General features: G+C 48.2%; 1 protein-coding gene across 4 annotated transcripts in view; it reads right to left on the reverse strand.

The window, feature by feature from the left end:
• LOC119402223 (uncharacterized) overlaps positions 1–24,004 on the reverse strand; it is a 310,187-nt gene that overhangs the window by 265,590 nt on the left and 20,593 nt on the right. For all 4 annotated transcript variants that reach the window (XM_037669356.2, XM_037669352.2, XM_037669353.2 and 1 more), the window contains exons 2-3: positions 12,467–12,553; positions 10,941–11,117 (exon numbers count right to left, since the gene is read on the reverse strand). In XM_037669356.2, coding sequence (XP_037525284.2) covers positions 10,941–11,117; positions 12,467–12,530 — 241 coding nt within the window. In that variant the 5' untranslated portion in view covers positions 12,531–12,553. The remainder of the gene's footprint in view (positions 1–10,940; positions 11,118–12,466; positions 12,554–24,004) is intronic.

Consider the following 24,004-nt stretch of genomic DNA (forward strand, 5'->3'; position numbering starts at 1 on the left):
GTGAAGAGTATTTAACATTTGTACATCGAAATAAGTTTTCAATATTGTTATACGTTAAACACTTTCTAAAGATGTATCATTGGTGAGGTAATATGGAGACGATATGGAGACGATTCGCAGACATATTGGCACTACCTGCGGCACTGCATTGAAACGTTTGCAACCACGCGAAAGCAGCACGCAAAGACGAATAAATAATAGTACCAAATGAAGCTGCGACAGGCCCGCCAAACCCCGGCCAATGAGCTTGCGGATCGAAAACATCCCTCTTTCACGAGACCGGTAAACATACAGTGCACGCCCCTTGATAAATAATACTGATTATAAGGAAAAAATGGATCTTCCGGACGGTGCACAAAAGTGGACTACGTCCATGCAACAATAGACAGTGTACAACTTTATTGAATTCCAGTGCCCTCATGGAGGTTTCCCCGCGCCACCCGGCCACTCCCGCGTGGAGACCAACAGGTCTAGGGCCGTTTGGCTAGACCTGTCGGTCCATGCAACGAGAGTTCATTCTTTATGCAGTGAAATGATATCCTTCGTTGGCGCCATCGCTGACTAGAGGCGTCATTCTGGTATTCTCCAATTAGTCATACAGACAACTTCCTGTAACAGCATCTGTCGCATAGCTCGCCCTCGGCGACTGCCTGCCCTTTATGGTAGAAGCAGGTTTGGGTATATACTCCATCGCGGTGACCGCACGCGATGTCCGCTCATTGTTGGTACTCTGTAAGCAGGCAGCTTCTGTAGACCATTCTGTGCTTTCTTTTACAGCGAAGCTGTTATGAGGTCATTTCACCGGCCAGTTTTTGGCGCCGTAGTTGTCCGCCGCCACCGCCGCCGGTGTCCGTAACCAGTATCGCTCGAAATAAGAAAAAAAAACAAATAAGAAAAAAATTCCAGGAAGGAACGAGGTTCGAACCTGGGCCATCTGCGTGGGAGGGGGGGGGGGGCAGCATTCAACCTCTGAGCCATGCCGGTGCTTGAAACTGCTTTGCAAAAAGGTCCTATACAGGCTTCATGTCGGGAAGGAACCACATTAGCATATGCAATATAGCGTGGTAGAAGATTAAAATAAGCACCAAGTGTCGCACAACGCGAATTCTGTAACCAGGCATCACACAATGCGAATTGCGCTACGAGTAGGTTGTTGAATGCTTCCAACCCATTACAAAGGGCTCTGCCATAATTCTTCATCGTCATCAGGCACAGCACCAATAAAGTGCGCATAATGCCTTATATGCCTTTAGCAGGTACCAACGCTCTCCGCAGAATGACGAAAAATGGCAGAGTGCCTGCTGCCCTACTTCTCAAAAACTACAATGATTTATAGCGTAGTCGGTTCCTCGCAAGTGCAGTTGCATTGGTTGCCAAGGGAGCCCATAAGCGCATGATCCACTTCCTCGGGGTCTCAGTAAAATTACAATGATTTATAGCGTAGTGGGTTCCTCGCAAGTGCACTTGTATTGGTTGCCAAGGAAGCCCATAAGCGCATGATCCATTTCCTCGGGGTCTCAGTAAAGTTCTTCGCCCCTCCCCGCCGTCTCTCTCCCACGTCAACGTATGTTATACAGCGTGACGGGAGAGGGAAATAGCTATCGGGCGTCACCCAATGGAAAAAACATAACTGGTGGGCCGTTTAAAGATTCCAACCATAATTCTCATCGTCGTCAGTCGTCGCGTCAACAAAGTGCACATAATGCCTTACAGACGTGTAGCTGCTGCCCCGCTTCTCCGCAGAATGACGAATAATGGCTTAGTAGGTGCTTCCTAACTTCACAAAAATTGTGATTTATGGCGTAGTGGGTACCTTTCTAGTGTACTTGTATTGTAGCCCCAAGAGAGCTTAACGGGCTCTAGAAATGCCGCTCTTCCAGCTTTTGCTGTGACTGCATGTGCTGCGGTTTCAGCGCAGGCCTGGCGTTTTTTAGATGCGAAGCATCTTATGGCGGAGTTCAGTCCGGTGGTGTTGGTGGTGTGCGGCGTGACCACCCTTACTACGCATGCGCATACCCTCTCCACTCACCCTCTCCCCTCCCCCTCTCCATCTCCACTTCCCCTTTCCCCTCCACTTTCCCTCTCCTCCCCTTTTTTGCTTCCCCTCTCCGCTTCCCCCTCTCCACTTTCCATCTCCCCTCTTCCTCTGAAATGCGGGCTAGACATGCCGAAATCCTCTCCTGCGCAACGCCGCGATGAGCACCAGCGCATGCGCGTCCCCTCCCCCTCTCTCTCCTCTCCTACGCTGCCCCCCTCTCGCATGCCTGCTGACTGCGTTCCCCGCTCGCCCTGTGAGACTTAACGGCCAGGCTAGAGGGAAGACAAGACGCGCGTAGCGTCCCTCTTCGCGTTCCACGACGCGAGGTCGCTAGCATGCCCAAAGAACGCCAATGGAACGCGATCGTGCAAGTGCTCCGGCTTCGCATCGCCTCATGGTCCGCTTTAGCGGGAAATGGTGTAATTTTGTCCAAGATTATTCTCATCACTCTAAAGACCTTCCCCAATTCGAAAGTATACACAGAAATGGCCAGGAAAGTCTCCACGTGGTGTTTTCAAGGAGCGGCGACAGCCAATTATATCAGGAGAGCGCTGGCGTTTCCTACCTAGCATGCAAGCGAGGAGCGCCTGATAAAGGGCGACTCCGTGACTCCTCACCCGTATAACATGGAGGGAGGAGAACTTAGAAGTGAGCATTACGTCACGCAGCCACCCTTGGCAAGCGACGCTTCTTGAAGTCAGCAGTATCCGCCTAGCACGTGGCCTTTTTCGCGAAGATCACGCAAGGAATGAGATTTCCCGAGTAGTTGAGGTTTGGTGCGCGGTAGATTTAAATCCAAGCGTGCTTGTGAGGCGCAGTTCTGCCGGTTCACAGAGAGGATCAGACAGAAAATATCAGGGAGTCCTAAAACCTATTGCGCGCTCTCACGTTTTCATCGCGAGTTGGGCCGACACAGTAGGCTTAGATCGCATTGCGATGTCAAAATACCGCGTAAACGCTCGCAGTCTAGGCGGCTTGATGGAGTTGGTAAGCTCCGAAAATTGTGAAAGTGACCTTATTCTTTTATTGCGATAGCAATTATATGGACAGTCTCGCCTGTATTTTGCCGTCGCTGTCATGCACCGTATATGTATAAGTATGTATATACATATAAACGCCCCAAAGAAAAATAATTCAGAAAAATGCTTCCGAAGCGCGGAATCGAACCAGGCACCTCTTCCTCCGCAGCGAGTGGCGCTAGCCACCACGCCACGGAACGCAGGTCCTCCGCATAGCTAGAGTGCCTCGATGCGCGCGCCCCCACTTAGAGTGGTGTCAGCTTTTGAAAGGGCAGGTGCCGCCTCCTCGGCCTTGGCGGCAGCGTGGTCCCCATTTTGAATCCCCCGCCCGGTCACTTGTGCGTGGCGCGCGTGCTGTTTTTAGGTCGGTGCTCGTTTCCCTCCACTTTTATGCGCTCGCTACCGTCACCATGGCCGGGTGTTGCGTGCCACAGTGCACCAATCATTCCAGAAACGCTGGGAGCTGTATCGTTTTAGAAGATACGTACGAGGTTTCTTTGGACAGTAAAAATCAAACGTGACAAGCGGCATCCAAAGAACACATTATGCACTTGCAGCATAAGTTTCCGGCCAGTATTTCGAATGCACGTGCAATGATAACTTCTGCCGGTGTTAACCTTGCGTAATAAATGGACACACTGATATCAGCTACATGCTTAAAACGCTTTGGTTCACGTGTGCATGAATCCTGCATTTTTCTTCGCAAACATTCTTTACTGCACTTGGTCGGTCCTGTATCTTCCTTTGATAATTGCTTTCGCTATTTTTGTGATTTGAAATGTATCATGGAATATATTACGCGTGTTTGTTTGCAGATCAGATCCTTCTTTTTTCCTAATAATAATTATTTGTGAGAATTTACGTCCCAAGAATCCCGATATGATTATGAGAGGCGCCGTATATAGTGAAAGGATCCCGAAATTTTGACCATCTGTTGTTCTTTAACGTGCACCTAAATCTAAGTACGCGGGCCTCTGTCATTTCACCTCTATCGAAGTGGGGCCGCTGCGGCCGGAATTCAATCCCGCAACCTTCGGGTCACCAGTCAAGCACCATAACTAAAACCGCGGCGGGTTCTTGTTTTTTATATTCCTTTCCGTGTTTCAAGTATGCCTTCTGTGCTGGTCTGATGCCCATGTATGTATGTGTGCAGTTAAATGTCTTTTATCTTTCCCTGTTTCTGTGTTTCAAGGTTACATTTTCGTCCTGTCTGAAATAATTACGCAGTTCCTGTTTTTTTTAATCATTTACGATCACTGTGAATCGACTAGTGGCAGTTGTGTTTTATTGTGTAATTTGCGTTTTATTTGTGTAATTGCTAGCGCAGCATTAATGCGCGCATATAAATGGCTTGTACACTGGATATTAACGCACGCACGCACGCACGCATACACACACACACAGTTTATTATTTCTTTGAGCAAGCATGATTTATTAATAATGTAAGCCCTAAAGGTTCATACAAGAATGCGCATACAAACAGTCCTCGCGAAGCGTCTATACAAAGAAGACGCATGAAAACAACAAGACGGGGAAGCATTGCGTACAGTAGACACGGTATGTCAGTAAAAAATACAAGAAACAAAGTGAAGTTGTACAATGAGTACGTCATGGAAAACCAGTTAATGAAATAAAAACTTACAGGCTCCCTTATGCGTTCGCTTACGGCTCAAAAGCGAAAGCCATCTTCTTCTTCTCAGTTTTTTGCGCACAAAGCGCGTTTTTGCATTGCCTCCAAGATCGGAGGCACCTCACCTGATTTTGCACTGCCTCCGTGATCTGCCCACTTTTGATCAAGCTGCGATGTCATGTGATAACGGCATCATATGACGTCACGCCAAAATTTGTCAAGCCATGATACGTCATATGGTGACGTCATCACGTGACGATTTTTTGCATCCCTCGTCCCCAACGTCGTGGTACGCTGACGTCGTAGACGCGGGACGCCGACGGTCAAATTTCGCGTTCGATGAGGCATTTAAGGCTTTCGCCTTAAGAATACGTCCGCCACAGTGGTATAGTGGTGACGGAGCTCGGCTGCTGATCCGAAAGTCACGGGTTCGATCCCGGCCACAGCGGTCGCATTTAGGTCGAGGCAAAATGCTAGAGGTCCGTGTACTGTGCGATGTCATTGCAGGTTAAAGAAGACCAGATGGTCAAAATTCATAGAGCCCTCCACTACGGCGTGCCTCAATCATATCATGGTTCTGGCAAGTAAAACCGCAGATATTATTATTAATAAAAGAGATAAATAAACGGCGCCGTGCATCTGCCGCACAAAGTGTAAAACAGTATTGGAAACACTCAATAATATGTGTATGCAATTGGGCATGGGAGAAAACCTGCAGATACAGAAAAAGAAACTGCAGGTACAAAAAGAAGGAAAAACGCACTGATACAGCGCGCATGCAAAGTTTTACGGCACACTACTCAACAACGTATTCGTCGTTTTGATAAGGACTCGAGGTGCAACTCGAGTGCCGATACAGTAGCGGCTACATATTGTGAGCAAGAAATGTCAGCAATAATGATGATACAGAAGCTTTCGTTTCATTTTAGCAGAATATTCGCACCATACTGCCCCTCGGCCCTTTATTCTGTGTACAATATGTATGATGCCATTTATAATAAACGAGTAAATTATTTGCAAATTTACCAAAATGAGCCACCTTAATCGCGCTTAGGTAGCTTCTCAACACTAAATTGTGTGTTCAGATACATACACTGCTGCTGCTGACATGCATACAAACACTTTAAACGATTATTTGTGTATTTGGAATGCAGAGCTTACGAGAAAATTAAGTAAGGCTTTAGACTTCGTCATTTCCGGCGTAAGGAAGAGGATCCGTCTTCAACATAACAGAGTCTACGTCTACGTCTAGCGCATAACACATGCACAGGCCCTCAGCTTACTGAATTACATGCTTCCTTAAAAAACATTTAGGCAACAACAGCAATAAAGGCTGCCCAAGCTTCAAAAAAGGAAAGAAATAGAGAAAGCTCACTAGCGTGCACTTATTTCCGGACGTATCTGCGCACCGCAAGCGCTTTGTGTAGCGCGTTTCGCATGCTGCCGAGCTGCGGCGGGATTCGCAATGGCGGCCGTCGTAGCAGACGACGCGCCTGTCCTCAACCTCAGCGGAGCGCGCGGGCATCAAGGCACCCTACGCATAGCTAACGGCGAGCGTTATATACACACCCTTTGCCGCTGGACGGACTCAAAGATGGCCGGCGCTCATAAGCGTTTCTTCATTACCAGCGAGATGGCGCTAGGAGCGCGACGAGCGCATTTAAAAGTCGTCGTCGGCGAGCTCGCTCGCTTCTTCTTATACTTGCGCAAGGAGAACCTTGGCCTTCCGCTGTCTGCTCGCCGGTTTTCTCGTGGTGAGAGCAAGAGGGATGTTTCAAGCTTTAACCGCGATGTCCGCGCTCATGTTACGGAGCGCCGCTTAACGACGCCGCTAAACGAACAAACAGAAGATGAGCGCGAACTATCAAGTGTCACAGCTCGACACTTGAAGCACGCTAGTTTCCTTCGCTGCTTCGGCTGCCTTTGTAACAGGAGCGCTGTACAAACTGAGAGTATCCATTGGCGAGCCTCACTTCGTATAGCATTAGTTTCTTGCTATCGCATTCATCGCTTCGCCCTTGCGGCGAAACTGTGATTTTTCACAGTAAGGCAAACATATTGATTCTCTTCGTCAGGCGGGACAGGGTGATGAACATATGTCAGGTCACGGCGCATGAACACAACAACCTTGCTGCACTCTCCGTGGGTGGAGGACAGAAAGCACGCTGACAGCCTGATGGAAGCAGACCGATTGCATTTGCAAAACACAATGATGGTGAATTGGTTCGTAAATACAAACTGTCTAAAGTCGGACATGCACGGCTTAAGACCTCTGGCGTTCCACTGAAAGACAGATGCGCTCTTGACTTCCTCTCGAAACGATGGTACACCGCAGGCCGTGGTTTTACCCTAGAGCTGTCAGAACCGGACTTACAACGTCCAGCACCAGCAGCACGCTCTGTGCAGAAGACGTCTTCATGTTGCACAGTAGAACGCGCATGGCGCTCCTCAACGACTGCAGCAAGGTCGTTCAGTCGTTCGTTCATTCATCGCATCAAGGACGTTCAGTCAGTTCAGCAAGGTCGTTCAGTCGTCGCATCAGTGGTTCGTGAGGTTGTCGACGGCGGCGGGATTCGACGTGACTCCGAAGCAAGTTGAGCTCGTGGAAGCGAGGGCCACTCTTCGGAAGGTGTCACTGTTGTCCCTGCCTTTGATCTCGCACTATCCCTCTTCGAGGAGATCGGTGCTCGTAAGGTTGCCGCCTTGATGGAGGATGGCGACTCGCTATCGGCTGAGCAGTCTTTTCATGATGTTCTTCGGTGTCGACGCCGTCGTCGCCGAAGTGTAGCGGCGGCGCCTCTGTGCGTTGAATTGTCCCGCACTATAAGAGTGGGTACCGCGTGCTCGTGCCGCACGCGCGGGCAATCTTTGGACGAGGCTTCATGTGCGCCATGGCAGTTGGGACACCTTAACACAGTTGCACCGCAGGCGCCTTTTGAATGAGATTCAGCGCACTGCAGGCGCACAACATTGTTCCTACAGACACCTTTTACGTGTCCTATCTTGAATCACTTGTAGCATTTCAGTGGAATTGGCACGTATGGACGGACTGAGTGGCGAACGTGGCCAACTTTGACGTATGAGGGAAGGCCGACTCCCTGAAACAGAAGCCTCAAGCAACCTGGGTTGCCAAGTCTTGTTATGTGCGTGATGAGAGTGCCTTCTGTAGGTGCCTTTGTTAATACTGGCAGGTCGTCAAGTGGGATTGAAAGACCGACATCATAAATGACGCCAACAGTGCCGTTACAACCTGTAGGGATCATTTATCAAACTTTCGCTTTGTCTATTACCGCTATGTTCCACAGGCTTCGCAGCGCACTACGGTGCAGAACGTCTGCGGCAAAGACATTCTTCCCCGAATTTATCCTCACGACCTTGTTCTAATTCGGTGCGGTTCTAACTCTGTGCGGAGAAGCACAGAGAGTACTTCCCTGTTGAGAAGTAGTACGTTGGACCTAGGGTCTTCGGGCATGAAGAGTATGGTGTGCGGCTGTGGGGCAGCCTTCACGGTGGAAACACTTGCCCACGATCTCGTCTGCAGGAGTCTTCTTTTTTCAGTTCGGCTCATGACGACCTTGAAGTCATCGTCCGATGACTCGAAGCCCTCCGAGTACTAATCGGTTGCCTCACTGTTCGTGTCGCTTGACGCGTTTCCACGTTCCCTGGACGTGGCCCAACAGACAGTTGCGCGCCAGGAAGATCCTTAGGTGTGTCTTGAAACAATGACGCAAGGAGGAAGCCGCAGCTCTCAGGATTCGCAGAAAAAGAAATCGAAAAATCTGAGACAAGGGTACAAGCGTTCTGTGAAAGAATCAGTCCGTCGTTGCCCCTCCAAGGGACCCAAGAGGCAAGGCAATTAAGGGACAAGCCACAGAGAAAAACTGCGGTAAGATTTCATGGATCTGCCACTTTCACATTCGTGGAAACGGCTCCGACATCTGAAGCACCCTCTCAAACTCTAACGTGCCGATCTCCTGCATGTATCTGCCTTCACTAAAGGGAAGAGCGAATGAAGAAAGCCGTCGCGTTTGACTCTGTTAATAGGGAAATATGCACACAACAAAAAGCTCGCTAAGGCAAGATACACGCGCTCTTATCCGACCGTGTGTCTGTTCCCTCCCCCTTCACCTTGCTATGGCGGAGGAAGTACTGCTTAGGAGACTTCAGGCAGGGTTGGTCCTTACACCAGCTGTCATCTCAACGTGGAACTGGTCGCATTTACCGCTGAGTGTTACGTGTCCGTACTCCTCTGTTCCAGTGATGCGAGCAGATTCAGACCATCTTATATGGACATGCCAAGGGTTGCAGTCGGAACGCTCCCGTCACCTGCTGCAAGCCGGTCTTCGGCTTCAGTGACACGGCCAGTTAGGATCGCTGGATACATAATAGGTCCTTTATTTTTCATCAAGGAGATGAGGGTGGCTGCAAAGCAGCTTGACTAGCTCCGGCCCCTCAAAAGTACACTTTCGCACGTTTACAGCAAACTGCGCTGTATATAATGAAGATCAAGAAGTGAATTATACAGCGACAGGGTAAATAAGCAGTGCAAATAAACAGCGAGAAAATAAAAGGATGGAGAAACAAACTTATAAGCCACAATAGAATGCATTTTCATTGGAATTATAAATAATACTTACACATTGCAACATTTACGTTACAAAAAAAATTATAAAAACGAAAAAGAACACTCGTAACTACACAATCTAGTGTTCAACTTCAACAGGTCAAAACAAGGTAACACGCGTCAGATTTATGAAGAAACAATAATGCTTAAAGGGCATAACATATTGCGATGCTATTATTCATCAGTTAGCGAAGTAGCGGGGCACCTACTTGGCATGTGTAAGACAATACTGGCACCTACGTTGCAAGCTTTGTTGTGCTGCGGCTGATGATGATCAGTTAGGCCTCTGTTCTTTGTAATGGTTGGGAAGCTTGAAACCACCCACTCATTACTCAATTTTAACGCGATAGCGTTAAAGAGCTCGTATCGCAGAAATTCCGCCGTCGGCGTCGGGGCCGTTGGTTGTGAGCGAAAAATCATCTTGTCCGTGACCGAAAAATCGAAAAAGCTGCAAATAAAATAACTAATAAAAATGTTGGGTCCGAGTGAGAATCGAACCCAGGCCGTCTGCGTGGCAAGCAGGTGTTCTACCACACAGCCACACCTCTGCTTGGAACTGCACTGAAAGTAACTTTCATGCTTCCCAAAAATACGCGTCCTGTATACAGGTGTCACAGTACGAGATGTAATATCGCAGTAATATTGCGCGGTACAAGCGTACATTGCCATCGGGCGTCACACCATGCCAATATCATAACGACTTGGTGGTTTAAAGACAGCCACCCATTACAAAAGGCACACACATTACTGGGCGTATTCCCTTAAGACCACGTAGTGGGTGCATCGCAACTTCGAAAAAGTTTCTCGCGCATAATTGCTCCTGGTTTAAAGCATGCTACCCATTACATAAGGCACACACCTTAGTGCGCGCATTCTGTTAAACACTCGTGGTGTTCGAACTGCGCACTAGGAACAGAATATCGCTATCGCGTTCAACTCTTAAAGGCGAAGCTTAAGCGTCCCCCACTTTTCATGGCGTGATACCTGGGGTGATAACAGATAACATGACAACAGATTCCACAAAATAGTCACGTGAAATGTCTGGTCATGTCTAGCCATACTTAGTACTACTAGCAAAAACTTAGCATCTGTAGCAAAAGCTCGGCCTTACTAGCGAAGCTTAGCTAGGTCGAACACTAGCTCCGCTGATGCTTCCAGCCTTTTGCCACTAGTGCAAGCTGCGCACTTTTTTCTCCCGCTCTTTTATTGTGCGCGATAGCTGCGATGGAAACTGGCGGCGGCAGAGGCAGCAGCCGCGGCGTTGGACGACTGCGCCACGAAAATTGACTGCTGTAGTAAGCTCATCACAACTTACAATGTAAAACAATCGCGACAGCAAGGTTGTAAGAATTCACTGATGTTATTGGATGCAACGCTCTATATCAGTATTATACAGAAATATTCTATGTTCGACTCCGTTTTATGCTATCTGCAATCCGTACATCATTCGCTTCATCGACAATGTAGCCCCTATTCCATTCGGTATTAACACTTATAGTTCGTAAACCCCTGTATTTTTATCATTACGGGCTTCATTTCGTAGCGTGTGAAGGATGTTACTGTTTTATGACAACTGCAAACTACATAATACTGCTTGCTACAATATAGGCTTGCACAAATTGTTCTTACCACACTTCTCGTATGGGACGCAAGGATACCAGAATCGTCGTCGATAGTACCCCGGTTTGCACATGCACATTTTCTCTCCTATGTGTTCACAGACTTTAGTTAGTGTCGGGCACAACCGTTCATAAGGTTGTCCTACGTAGGTACAGAAGAATTCTTCTTCTGTAGGATACGAACAGACTGGAAAAAAGTCAAAGTGGCGCCGCAAGGGCGAAGTAATGAATACGACGGCGACAAATTGCGCTACACGAAGTAAGGCTTCAACGAGAAGTAAGCAGTGAGAGCAACGCACGTACAAATGTATGAGCGGTGTGCTGCATTGAGGTAGCCAGGGGAGGTGGGGTGGCAGTGGGGTTCAAACGCCCCCGATTTTTTTACAGTTGACCATGTGGATATGCACAAGCCAGCATAAAAACGCTCGCACGAACAAGTAGAAAGGGTGGCCAAACCCAGCCGTCAAGATAACACGCGCTCCAGTGCGTGCGACTGCGCTGTTTGATCAATATTCGCAGCTGCTGCCCGACTGATGTAGTCTCGAAGTACACGTTGCTGGGCTATTCGGTTCATGTCTAAGTACAAGCCACGAAGTATGGCTGCTTCTTGCGCGAGGAAATAACGAAGGAAGGGGTCCAGGGGAGCGCAAACTTTCTATGTAGTCTCCCCACCGGCTCCCCTCATGCTCCTTCGCCCACTGGAGCCTGCCCGCGCGGTTCATCTCTCGTTGAGTTAGTTGAGCCGCATCTGTCGGCCGCCTTCACATGCTTTCACTCACATGTAAACTCTTAGTAAAAAATGTCGGCATTTTCTATAAGTCAATACTAACACATCACTTCCCACAAAAAGCAAATTTGCATTTCCACAGACTTGTGCTATATTGAGGTGAGAATTTTAGGAACGAATTACCCTATCAGGTAAATTTACGGGAAATATCGCCATCTTTTTGATGGACTATTACCAAGCCATATAAATACTTTTCGGCTGGCCTATTAATTTGTTTAGCAGCAGTTGAACATTGATTTGCCACTTCAATTTCCATGACGAATTCGCAATGGCCTGGTAAATGAGCCGCTGATGAAATATACGACTCTATTTTGTTCATGTTTCGGTAAATCAGTCAATATGACCTGCCAGGTGATCTCGTTTGTAGTAAAGCGATAATTATCCTCTTGAGTTGGACGCCATTTATAATGTGCGCATACTTTCAAGTTGAATCACGGGTTGGCATTAATGTGCAAAAAACACCAGGCCTGCGCTGAACCCGCAGCACAGTCACAGCGAAAGCTGTGACTGTGCTGCGTAAAATTCGTATTACTTAATATTAAAGGCACTAGTAGCACACGTACCATAGCAAAGCCACGAGTTAACAAATGTATAGTTAATATCTTTTCACAAATTACTCGAGCAGTGTTCAAGGTTTCGATTACAGGAAATAATTCTCACAAAAAATAGCAGTGCTACTAGCAATGGGGTATCCTTTAAGCGATAGACTGCAAGCAAACAAACGAATCGAAAGCGGCGCGAAGACTTACAGTTCCTCGCAAGCGCTTCGAAGCTGAGGAAACTCATGATCACCACTAGAACCAATGTGGCCATTTCCCTTTCCTCGGTGGTTTTCGCTATAAATAAAATGGCATTAGCTATTAGTATGTCTTATAAATAATGTACAAATTAAACAATGTCAAGAGTAATAAAACAATCAACGCGAATGATTGAATGCTTGCTATGCAAAACGTTATAAAGACACCTTGGATCAAATCATCGTTGCCCAGTCCTCTGTGTACAGAGAAAAACAATGTGGCTTCTTTCCCTGTTACAGCTGACTTTGCTCTTACAAATGTCTCCATTCATGAGCAACCCAGAACGTTCGTGACCATGTAGAAAATAATACTCAGAGGTTTTTGCGTTAGGAAGCGCCAAATATCCTCTGAAAATAAATCCTTAGGCTACAGCTTGGCCTATCTGCTAGACGTTGCGACCGTCTGCTGTTACGGAATACAGCGAAAGTGTTAGCCTGGCGTAGAAAGAAAATTTTTCATATGTTGGCTTGTCATCAGGCTGTCGATATGCCGAGTTTATGCATACAAGCGCGAAATACGCGAACACATTGAAATTGTACATGCTGTTGGCACCAATACAAGAAACAAAAAATGAGCGCAGCTTAATCAATCGATTGACAATAACTCATGTGATATCACTTTCATTGCAGCATCCGAAAATGAGAAATGACCCTATTCTTTACGACCACTGATGAACGGAGGTCTCTCTCAATGACATCCAATACACTCCATACTGTGCGAGCTAATGCCATCTTATCCCTGCGAACTTAATTTTATCTCTCCGTCTTACTCTCCACCGTTCGCGGCTCCATTTCTCTTCTTTGGCAGAGGTGACAGTGGTGATTTTTTTACAGTTACGCAGCGGTGCGCATGCCACAAGCACGAGTCTAATCCTTCTCCTTCTCGCAGCGGTTGTCAGCTATAAGAACCCATCGACGTAATACAGCAAGTTCAGTACCAAGGCGCAAATTAGGAGTATGGCAGCTGCTGCTTCTCTGTGACGTCGCGCTCTGTCACAATAGCCTAACAGCGATACGTCAACGGCTTCCTCTGCTATAAAAAGGGTTCCAGTCCAACCCTCAGACACACTGTCACTGATCCCGTTAATCGGGTTGGCAATCGCCGGGCGGATTCTAAGGCCTGGCGACACGGCCCTCCGAAAACGCACCACGAAGGCGCAGACAATTTAGAGCTGGTACTTTGCTGCGCCAGCGAACGCCGGTTGTGGTCCAAAGACCGAGTCAGAGCCGAGAGTCGACAACACAAACGAAAACGAAATATATTCTCAGTTAAGGCAATACAAATAATACAGACACATGCACACTCGGTTGGTACCAGTTACAACTTCACAATATAATTCAGATGGTGTTTACACAACGGGAGCGACACAAACAGATCACACGCTACGAATGCAATCGCATGCATTAAAACTATTCAACTGCAGTTGAAGTCCTGAATAAACAATGGCGTATCCAGTCCACAATATTTGGACGGTAATCGAATGCTTCTCTTCAAGGAAACACTCACGCCAGCTCCAGCGTTGATCGTCGTAGCTCAACCGTCGTCGTGACTTGTCACGGCTCGCAGGGTGTCGTCATCGGATTCTTCCAGATCGACGATCGACTGACCGCACACCATCATAAACACGTCTTCTTTGGCTAACGGAGCCACACGTAGAACTCACCATCATCGGGCCGACTGACTCACTCCTGTCTCCACTTCTTCACTCCTTCACAGACCCTTCGACTTCTTCACTGACCGCGCTTTTATCCCTTCTCCCCCGGTTTCTAGAACGTCGGGAGTGTTCTCCGGCGCGTAGTACAGCTACGCCTGGGGAAAGGGCGAGAGCTTTCTCGTAGGTTCGAATCGCGGCGGCGTCATCGCCGATGCGTCACCCTTCTCTTCCAGATGTTTCCAGGCATTGCTGGGCGTTTGATCGCGTTGTCTCCGTCTGGCTCCAGTGGGTGAGGAGGATGCGGCGCGCCGACGTCTTTTGATGCTTGTGTTTTCGTCGTCCGCGCTTCTTGGGCGCGCGACTCGCGCCGTTCTGTCGCGCAGCCGTTTAGGAGCGGCCGCGCGCGTGCTTTATTAAGCGCTAATTTGTGACACTCACTTTGGTAGTGATGCCCGAGCATAAGCACAACACTAATTCTGCTTCTTGCAGGTAAGCTATACTTTTAGTTTTCTTGTGCGCCTTGCAAGCATATGCGCACTGTTGCCGAATATTGTTAAACTTTGTTACACTTGTGGTACAGTTATACTGTTTTGTGTTTTTACTTGAACAACGGTGAAGGATTTCATGAATGCTCTAGATGACTTCAAACGCGAAGTGAGAGGTCAAATGCGCTCCTTCAAAGAAAGTGTGAAGTTATGCAGCAACAAGTGATGAAACTAAGTAAAAAAAATGCCCCCACCTCCCCGAAGGGAATCGTGAGGAAATGCGAATGTATTTCTTGCGCCGAGAGTACACGGCGCAGTAATTTTAATGGCGTAAATTAATGACGAGACGAGGACTTGTACCGTAACCATTTATTTACACATTCATCAGCACCTGTTTGTGTTGTCATTGTACCTGACGGCCATAATCTCAGCCTTGTGGTCGCCGTTGGCGTTTCACAGCGGCGTCTCGAGCACACATTTCGAGAGGCGCCCAGCCAGCGGACGGGAGAGTGGGGCGCAGGGAGGAGAGAGAGCGAACGGCGAGAGAAGGAGCGGCGAAGCACTGCACCCAATGCCACCTAGAAGAGCGGTGCGGAGCCGGCGCGCGCCCGCGCAAACCGCGGTGAGGAGGCGGAGCGCGCGCAGTCACGTGGGGTGTCACGTCGCTGCGCCGTTGCTACAGACGCTCCTCTCCTTTCCTCGCGCCGTTGCTATGGGACGGCGGATTCAGGGTCGCTTATAAAGTGCATTCGCACTTAAAATGTAGAATCGAGAGCATTGAAGTAAGAACTGAGCGTCTCGCTGAAAAGCAACGAAGCTCTCAAGAAATAAAACAAGCAGCCAGTGCAGCTGGGTGATGAGCTTGAGCAATATAGTAGTTTGAGTAATCTAGAGCTTAAAGGTGTCAACTCATTTGACACCCTTAACTCTAGATTACTCATTCTTCAATCCGGATAGTTCGATCTTTCTGCCCTTTGTGTCCTGCATAACCGGCTGAAAGCGAAGTCGGAGTTGACCGTGCTCAACGCCGAGTTGGAAGCAGTCATGACCGACGAGCAAGCCATAGAAGAATATGATTCCGTCATGGAATACGAGAAAGCTGCCATCAGCGCGTTGCCTTGCTCGAGCATAATATTGGCATGCTCAAGACTACCTCTTCGCTTCCGACTAGGAGCCACCTACCGCAGCTGACGCGAACCGAACGGCTCCTCCCTCAACCAACACGTTCACAACGTGAGTTTGGCGCCAGGCTACCGAAATTAGACGGAACGATCACCCAATGGCAGCCGCACTCGGATCACTTCCATTACCTGGTTGTGACGAGCTGCTCCTAAAGTGGTCGCCGGAATCCACGTGACGGAATCAAGTTACAACGACGCCCTTGGAATATTGAAGCAGCGTTACGCCCACCGTAAGTTGATCGAGCAGAAGCTCTTGGAAACCTACGCATGCTTGGGTCGGTGACATCTTCGAACAACGTTACAGCCTTGCGGAAGTTATTCGACGACGTCGAACTCAACCGAAGAGGACTCGCCAACCTTGGACTCAGCGCTTATCTTACGCTTCAGTGCTATGTGAAATACTCCTGAAAGCTATACCCCAACATATGGTAGCAGAATATTACAAGCGCAAAAGCATCAATTCCAACGCTTCATCGGTAGACACACCAAGCAGTGTGTATTCACCTCAACAGGAGTTAGAGCGCCTGCTGATTTTTTTCTTCAGGTAGACGTTTAATGTAGAGAGAAGTATGCTCAGACTAGTACACCAAGGCTGAACGAAACACGTCCAAATAAAATCCGAGCTTCAATATGACGTCGACTCCTGTGGCAAGAGTTCTTCACAATAAGGCAGAAGTTTTAATAGAACCATGCTTCTTTTGTGCTGCCTAGGACCATAAGACAGAACCCTGCATCAGTGACGTTAGCCTCGAAGACAAATGCAGTATGCTCAGGAAGGATGGTCGATGCTTTAAGTCCCAAGCAACCACAGATACGCTCAGTATCCATGCAAGAGCCCAACGTCCAGTGCCAGTGTGGGACATTCACTGGATGTACATTAGAGATACCATAGTGGATATCCAGTTTTGTAGTTGTGACGTACACACAAGTTATCATCGATTATGGATCTTCAAAGGATATTCATGTATGGCTTTGTGAAAGAGTCCACAAATGAACGTGTATTCGCTACATAAGCTGAAACAGCAGCTTTCTTACACATGGCAATGCGCATCGTCACAGGTCATAACCAGAAAATTATTTACAGTGGAACCCCGATTATACGACTTTGAGGGGTCCACGCAAAAGCGTCGTATAATCCGGGCGTCGTATAATCGAAAAACTAAGAATATAGGCAGTGGCAATCAGCCATGGCCAGAAAAGGGGAACAGACCATAGAGTTTCCTACAATACTTACTAAAGGGAACTCTGGTGCTAGTGTCTATGGGAGACGCAACGCATGTGACGCTTCAGCCAGCATGGGAATGGTGGGTAGTACACAAATTTGTCTAAACTTCGTTCTTTCGGCTCCGTTTGGCTACGCGTCGCCTGCATCCGCTTTGTTGCGAGACAAAGTTGAGCAAAAGTCAGCAGTTCCACTTCACCGCTTTAACTTTTTTAGACTCACCAAATCAAACCTGGTTACGAAGTTCACAACGGTCTATTCTTTTATCCGAAACGAACGCCGAAACCACGGAGCAAGAATTCTTGAGGAGGCGAAACTGCGCTCGCTCGGGCGCCCTAATAAAGTCACGAAATCGGGCACAGCGCTCCCGCGCCCTCTGTCGTGAGAGTCCGCCAGCGGAGAAGGAAAAATGCGCGCGTCCCTCTCACCGCGCTCTCCGACGAAGCTCGTCGGTTCAAGGCCATTCGTCACCGATTCGCCGTTCGCGCCCGCATGGATGTGTTTTAACGCGACAGCGTTAACGAGCCCGTTTCGCAGAAATACCGGTGTCGGCGTCGGTGTCGGCGAGGCTAGCAATTGAGAAGGCGATGCGCACAGGGCCCGATTACGCTATCGCGTTCTACTCTCAAAGGCGAAGCTCAAGCGCACTCCAAGTTTTTGCGGTAAATTAACGAGAAAAAATGGCGTCACATACAGGAAAATTACCAGCGTGATATATTTTGTACAACGTCAAATCTATAATTTTTGATAACGTCAACTCAATGAGTTAGGTATAATTTATTTCAACGAATGATGGGACTTACCCTATATGCCATCAATTCAGATTTAGGTTGTTGCGGCGGCCGCATTTAGATGGAGGCGAAATGCTAAAGGCCCGGGTGCTTACATTTAGGTGCACGTTACAAAACCCCAGGTGGTTGAAATTTCACATTGTCTTTTTTTTTTTTTTTTGAGAACAGCAGACAAGTATCTGGGACAGCGCGCGGAAATATTGAGGGCACGGCGTCTCGAAACAACACTGGCCGTTTCGGTTTGTCAAGGAGAACTTCGCCACCAAGTTCTCCATAATAGCGCCGCCTGTCTATGTCACTGTCCGAGAAGTGCTTCTCGCAAACGTAGTCACGAGGCGTCAGCTGTCGGTCATTTCTTGGTATGGCGCGAGCCCACGCTTCCAACCTCACTGGGTCTCTAGGAACTTTGAAGGTAATTACCTTCTCCTTGCAGGACGCGTACTCACTGCTGCAGTTCGGCACGACACATTTCCGCCCCATCCTGAAGTAGCACTGGTCGAAATCTGCAAAGCACTCTCCTTTTTCGCGGCGTGAAAAGCGCGCGCAAACATCGAGGAGTCGGCTCCGCCGGCGCAACGCGCGGAAGCCACTGAGAGCGCTAAAGAGAAAAAAAAACCAGCAAATCGCCTAGGGAACTTTCCCTCCCAAGGCCACCTACGCATACGCGCGCAGAACATGCGAGCGAGGAGCGAGGGGCGTGTGCATGCGGCGGCAGACGTCGTCTGCTCATGGGCCGCTACTAGCAGTTCGTTTCAAGCGCTGTACGGCCTATAATTCCGGCAATATCGATTAGTAACTGCAGCTAAAGTATCTGTCATATCTACCTATTGATGTTACAGACAGAAATCTTAGAAATTTTATAATGTATGAGGCGCTATCACGATTTTTATGCGTCGCGCCCATAGAAGAGCATGTAAAAGATGGCAACAGGCCGAAAGCGTCATCTGTCGTGCTTCGGCGTAACCGCACTCCGCCGTGACGCTATCGCGCCGCCCTCGCGCGCTGCCGCGGCCGAGAGATTCTCCTCCTCAAATACTTCTTTCTCCGTGGCCGAAACACAGCAATAAACAAAGCCACAAGTACGTTTGAAGCCGCAAGCACGAAGATAGGCAAATTTGTGTAGTACCCATCATTCCCATGGTAGCTGAGCGATCGCAGCGCCGGTGTCCCCTCTAGTTAGTTTTAGGAAACTCTATGAAACAGACCACCTGAATAAGCCCACGACACGACCCTGTGATTTTCCAAGGAAGGTAGATTAAATTATTTGTGAAAAAGGCAGCGAACGGCAGCATTATTTAGGTGAAAGAGGTTTAAGCGAATCGTCATCCTCAACTTCAAACAATTGAATCCAGTGCGCATCTTTCTCCCTATAAATCGAGTTCGAAAGTTGCCTGTGCGTGAAAACGAAACCGAAACCTCTTTGGCAACAGCCTCCCGTCAGGGGAGTCAGACACAGTGTCATCGCCATCACTTAATAGCGACAGAGCACGAGTTTGCGTAGAATGCTTTCTTGCTCAACTGAGCTGTGTGTATCGTATTTGTGCCCTTGTGAAGTGCAACTGGTGATGTCCCGCTGTTATTATGAACGTTCATGTCAAGCGAAAGTTATTTTGCACGGTGAAAATAGCTGCGTCGAGTCCTTTTGCTTGCTCAAGACCTGTGACTGCGAGTGCCGCAAACAAGGGCAGGGGACCAGCTGTGTGTCCAGGGGCGTAGCCAAGGGGGGGTGGATTGGGGGGGTTCAAACCCCCCTCGAAATTTTTCAATTTTGCTTGCATATATAGGCACGCACACATACAAACGCACGCACGAACATACATAAAGTATGGTTGAACCCCCCTCCCCCGAAAGAAATTTCTGGCTACGCCTCTGTGTGTGTCGACCAGGAAAAGTTTCCACGGACCGAAAACGTGAAAATATCTGGATCTCAATGGTCGGTCAGCTGAAGCTACTCAGTGTGGAGAGAGCTTGTCTAGGTAACGACCCTGGATACGCACGCAACCGAGGCGTATCCAGAAGCTATCTAAAAAGCCAGGAAAACTGGATTGCAGAAGCGCATGAACTGCCAGGAGAATGAATTTACTGTCTCACTCACTACTTTTGTAATTGTCAACGTAGGAGAACGAGAGTTCTTATTGTGCACTCGTAAATACTTGGTCAGCGTTCAGGTACGAGTAAAGAAGGTGATTTTCTTTCTCGGGCGGTATCTGAAAGTCATCGTAAGATGCTGGGTCGGTGTAAAATTGCGTCGTATAACGAAGGTTTTTAATAAGTTTTTTTTCTATGGGTATTTTGCCGTGACCAAACCGATTCGTCGTGAAATGCGGGTCGTTGCTAATCCGGGGGACGCATAATCGAGAATCCACTTCTAGGTTTAGAACCCAGAAACATCATTGAGGTACCACGTACAATAAAATATTTTAAAGACGATAGTCTTTCTTGGGGAACTTAAACGCAGAAATTTTGGTCTGTCTTTCTGTCTGTCTGTCTTTCTGTTTGTCGGCACGTCACCCGATTCAGCCAACCGGCCAAAGTTGAACCACTTGCTTACCGCCCACCCATCTTGAACTGGTACGGCTGTTCATACTCGCGAACGTTGTCGATCAAAAAGTAAATATTACGCATATCTGAGGCGTAACATCATTAGGTAAGTATTAGGTGGTGTGTTCCTTTAATAGAAAATACATAGATACGCAATTTTAAAGAACTTGATGGTATGCATTTAACGTTGAGACAGTAACGCGTTTATTAAAAGACTGCCACAGCTGAAGCGATCAGCGGTCCAAGCCGAGCAAGCGCGAGCGCCAACAACAACCGTCTTCGTCTTCTTCTTTCACAGGCGTTCTTGTCTGCGCCCTACCATGTTACAAATCACTCCTCCGCGGAAAAGGAGCCATCCTGGCGACCTAAGGAACAGGTACAACTGGTGGGTCATAATGCGGCTTCAGTCGATCGACGTGAACAGTCTCGCGGCCGCGACGACGGCGGTCCGTAGATGATTGAACAGGCTCAATCATATAGTAAACTGGGGATGCTTGACGTAGGACGCGGTAGGAGCCTTCGTACTTAGGCAGTAGCTTTGTGGAAAGGCCAGGAGCGGAGGAGGGAACGCGAAGCCACACCAACGTTCCAGGCGAATACGACTGAGGAGGCAGGTTTTCATCGTGACGGTCCTTCTGGCCCTACTCGCCCTACAATGTTACAATCCAAGTTTCTTAAGGTGCGCTGAAAATGCGACTGCGCTGAAACTTGTCTTCCTCCGTGCCCTCTGCACAAGCTCATGTTGTGTTTCGGTTTCGGTTCAGTATTGCATCGTACGAATGACAGGGGGCGCCGCTCTGGCATTCCTGTTTTACCCAGGCGACGTGTAAGTAAGAGAGTTTGTGGAGAGTACTCGTTGAGTGCGGACGTTTCTTCTCCTTCGGCGCATCGCGCCAAACAGCGTGTTCGGGCTGGCCGGCGTCCCCACCGGTCGCGTTGGTCACCGCCGGTCTTCGCCTGCCGCTGCGCCGGGACTACCAGGCCGCAACACAGCACTCATGTTTCCCGACGTATTGCCAGATGGCGTCCATATCTCACGCAGCGCCTCTTCTATCGTCTTTAGACGACATTTGCAGCGAAGCACGCAGATACGCGGCCAATTTTTTATGTATACCCCTTACTAATCGAAATATAATGTTGACTTGTTCGCTTGATTGTTCTATTATACTGTTACGTGAATGACGACTCGGTAAACAATAGTCCGTAGACTATTTACGCGATATATTTACAGCAGCGGTTGTAGCGCTAACCGGTTTAGCTCAGAGCCCGAGCGAAGAGAGATCTTCCTTCTCTTCGTCCGGAAAACACACGCGCATGGTTCGAGGGGCTGGCAATATGCATGTAGCAATATGACCTAATTGCCAGTAAACAGTTTAGTTATGTAACTGCACATATGGCAGCCCAAATGACCGAAATGAGAACTAGTATATGCATCTTCTGCTGGCCGTCTACTTCATTTAAAAACCCTGCACAACATTACTGAAGACTTATGAATATGTCACTGCCTTGCGTTTACACGCAATGCCTGCGCATTGTTTTGTATTGTATTTGCATTGTTTTGTTTTGTATTTTATTTATCTTTAAGTATATATATAATTTCCTTGCCTGAGTGCACTTGGGTATCAATTGCATTCCTTGGTGAGTCGCTCTGGGCCCGCACCCTTATGCTTTCCATCACACTTAGGCATTGTTCAGCGCTCACAGGTTGAAACTGTCAAGTTTAAAGCTAAGTTATGAATGCAATTTCATTTCTAGCATCTTCAGTTCGTGTCGTATTGGTGTAAATTCAACTTTAACCCTTATATCAGAGGCAATATTACTTTTGGCAGCTGCATTTGTAGCAACATAGCGCACCTAACTCGAGCAATTGTGCTTACCAGTCGTTATTCTGACGCAGACACTTGGGATAGTTGGTGATAACTTGGGCATCTGAACTAGTGTAAAGGAATGCTCGAGTAAGGAACAGACACGTAGACACCCTTCCTGTGTACGTGTCTCTACCTTATTTGAGTGTTGCTTGGTGCTTGTTGTTGCAATCTGTGAGCACTGTACGTTCAGGCACAACATACGTACAACGTCCATAATATGTCCACGACAGGATCCCGTTCTGGATATCCTGTGAATCTGCAAAAATGTTTTTTTCAACGTCTGTCGGACCTCCGATTGAGCTCCAGCTGAGATGTACGGATCTCCAGTGGATATCCGTTACATCCTAAACGTATATATAGTAGATTCCTGAGGGATATCTGCGGTTGCTTCGGGTGTACCACGAAGGCACATCTGCGTGACTGCCGTCGGAGGATATTTGTGTAGCACACAAGCGTCGCCATGCTTCCACGATGTGCAACGCTGACGTTTCTAAGAGTTCAGTTCCCTCAGGATTGAGGAAGACCTGCACGTTGCAACGAGCGGTACCCAGCCTCGAGACTCCTACTCACTGCTGTTACGTCCACGGTGTTTTGAACAAAGGCAGCTAGAGAACATTTTTGCGGGAAGATTTATATAAGCAGATGAATTTATCTCCCATTCGAGATGTGGATCTAATGGTTAGCACGTTCAGACGGCCTCGATCACAACATGCTCAGCGTGCTAAGGTAGTGAGCATTGCACGACTCCGACTCACTCTTGTTACGTCCACGATGTTTGAGCACTGGCCACCAGAGAACCTTTTGGGGAAGAAGTATCTAAGAAGCTGAATTCATCCCATTCGAGATGCCGATCTAGTGGCTGGCACGTTTGGATGGGCTCGATCAGATGATGGTCAGCGTGCTAAAGTAGTGAGCATTGAACTTCGGAGCCAGCACAAGAATCTATCAGCAGAGATAGAAGCGATCATCCTGCCGTTCATCTGCGAGGATATGCTCGAAGTCCTGCAAGATAACACGTTGTTTCGAGCCATCGTTGTGGAAGGCAAGCCACTAGTAGACTCACTGGTTTTCCCTGGTGTCACCGATGAGCCTCGAGTGAGTCTTTTGATCGGTTCCGAGCAGTTGTTGAAGCTCATGCCGAATTCAAGTGAGGTGAAATGGGATAGTGAAAACCGACTTCTGGTAGCGATGAATATGAACTTCGGATGGACGAGGCAGAATTCCCAGAGGAAGCCGCGGGATTATTAAACACCACCGCCTCCACGACGAGCACTCGACCTTCTAGTGTACGGCACACCAATGGTAGGAGGGAAATGAGAGGGCGGATGCCGCGGCTCGCGCACTAACTTTCCGAGCAGCGACTCTGGTCACCTCAGCAGACTTCCATATCAAGCGCCTCACGAAAATTACAAACCTGCAATCGCAAAAGACCGGCTTGCCCGTCAGCGTTTTACCCAAAACGTATACGAAAGGAGAAGCCAAAAATTGGACAGAAATTCAAACTGGAGTTTATCCCCACTTAAGATTACGCGCTATGTTCCCGACGTGCTATCGAGGTTCCTGCCCCTGGTGCGGAGGGAGTCCTATACTACGTCACATCACCAGGGGCTGCCTAAAGCACTGGACTCGTCAAGCTGTCCATAAACAGCTTTTAGCCAATGAAACTCTCCAGAACCTGTTTCTTTCTGGCAAATAAAATGATTTGATTTTATCCCCCAGAGCTGAAACACAGAAATGACACCAATACA

The sequence above is a fragment of the Rhipicephalus sanguineus genome, chromosome 8, assembly GCF_013339695.2.
Source record: "Rhipicephalus sanguineus isolate Rsan-2018 chromosome 8, BIME_Rsan_1.4, whole genome shotgun sequence".
NCBI classification, from domain to species: Eukaryota; Metazoa; Arthropoda; class Arachnida; order Ixodida; family Ixodidae; genus Rhipicephalus; species Rhipicephalus sanguineus.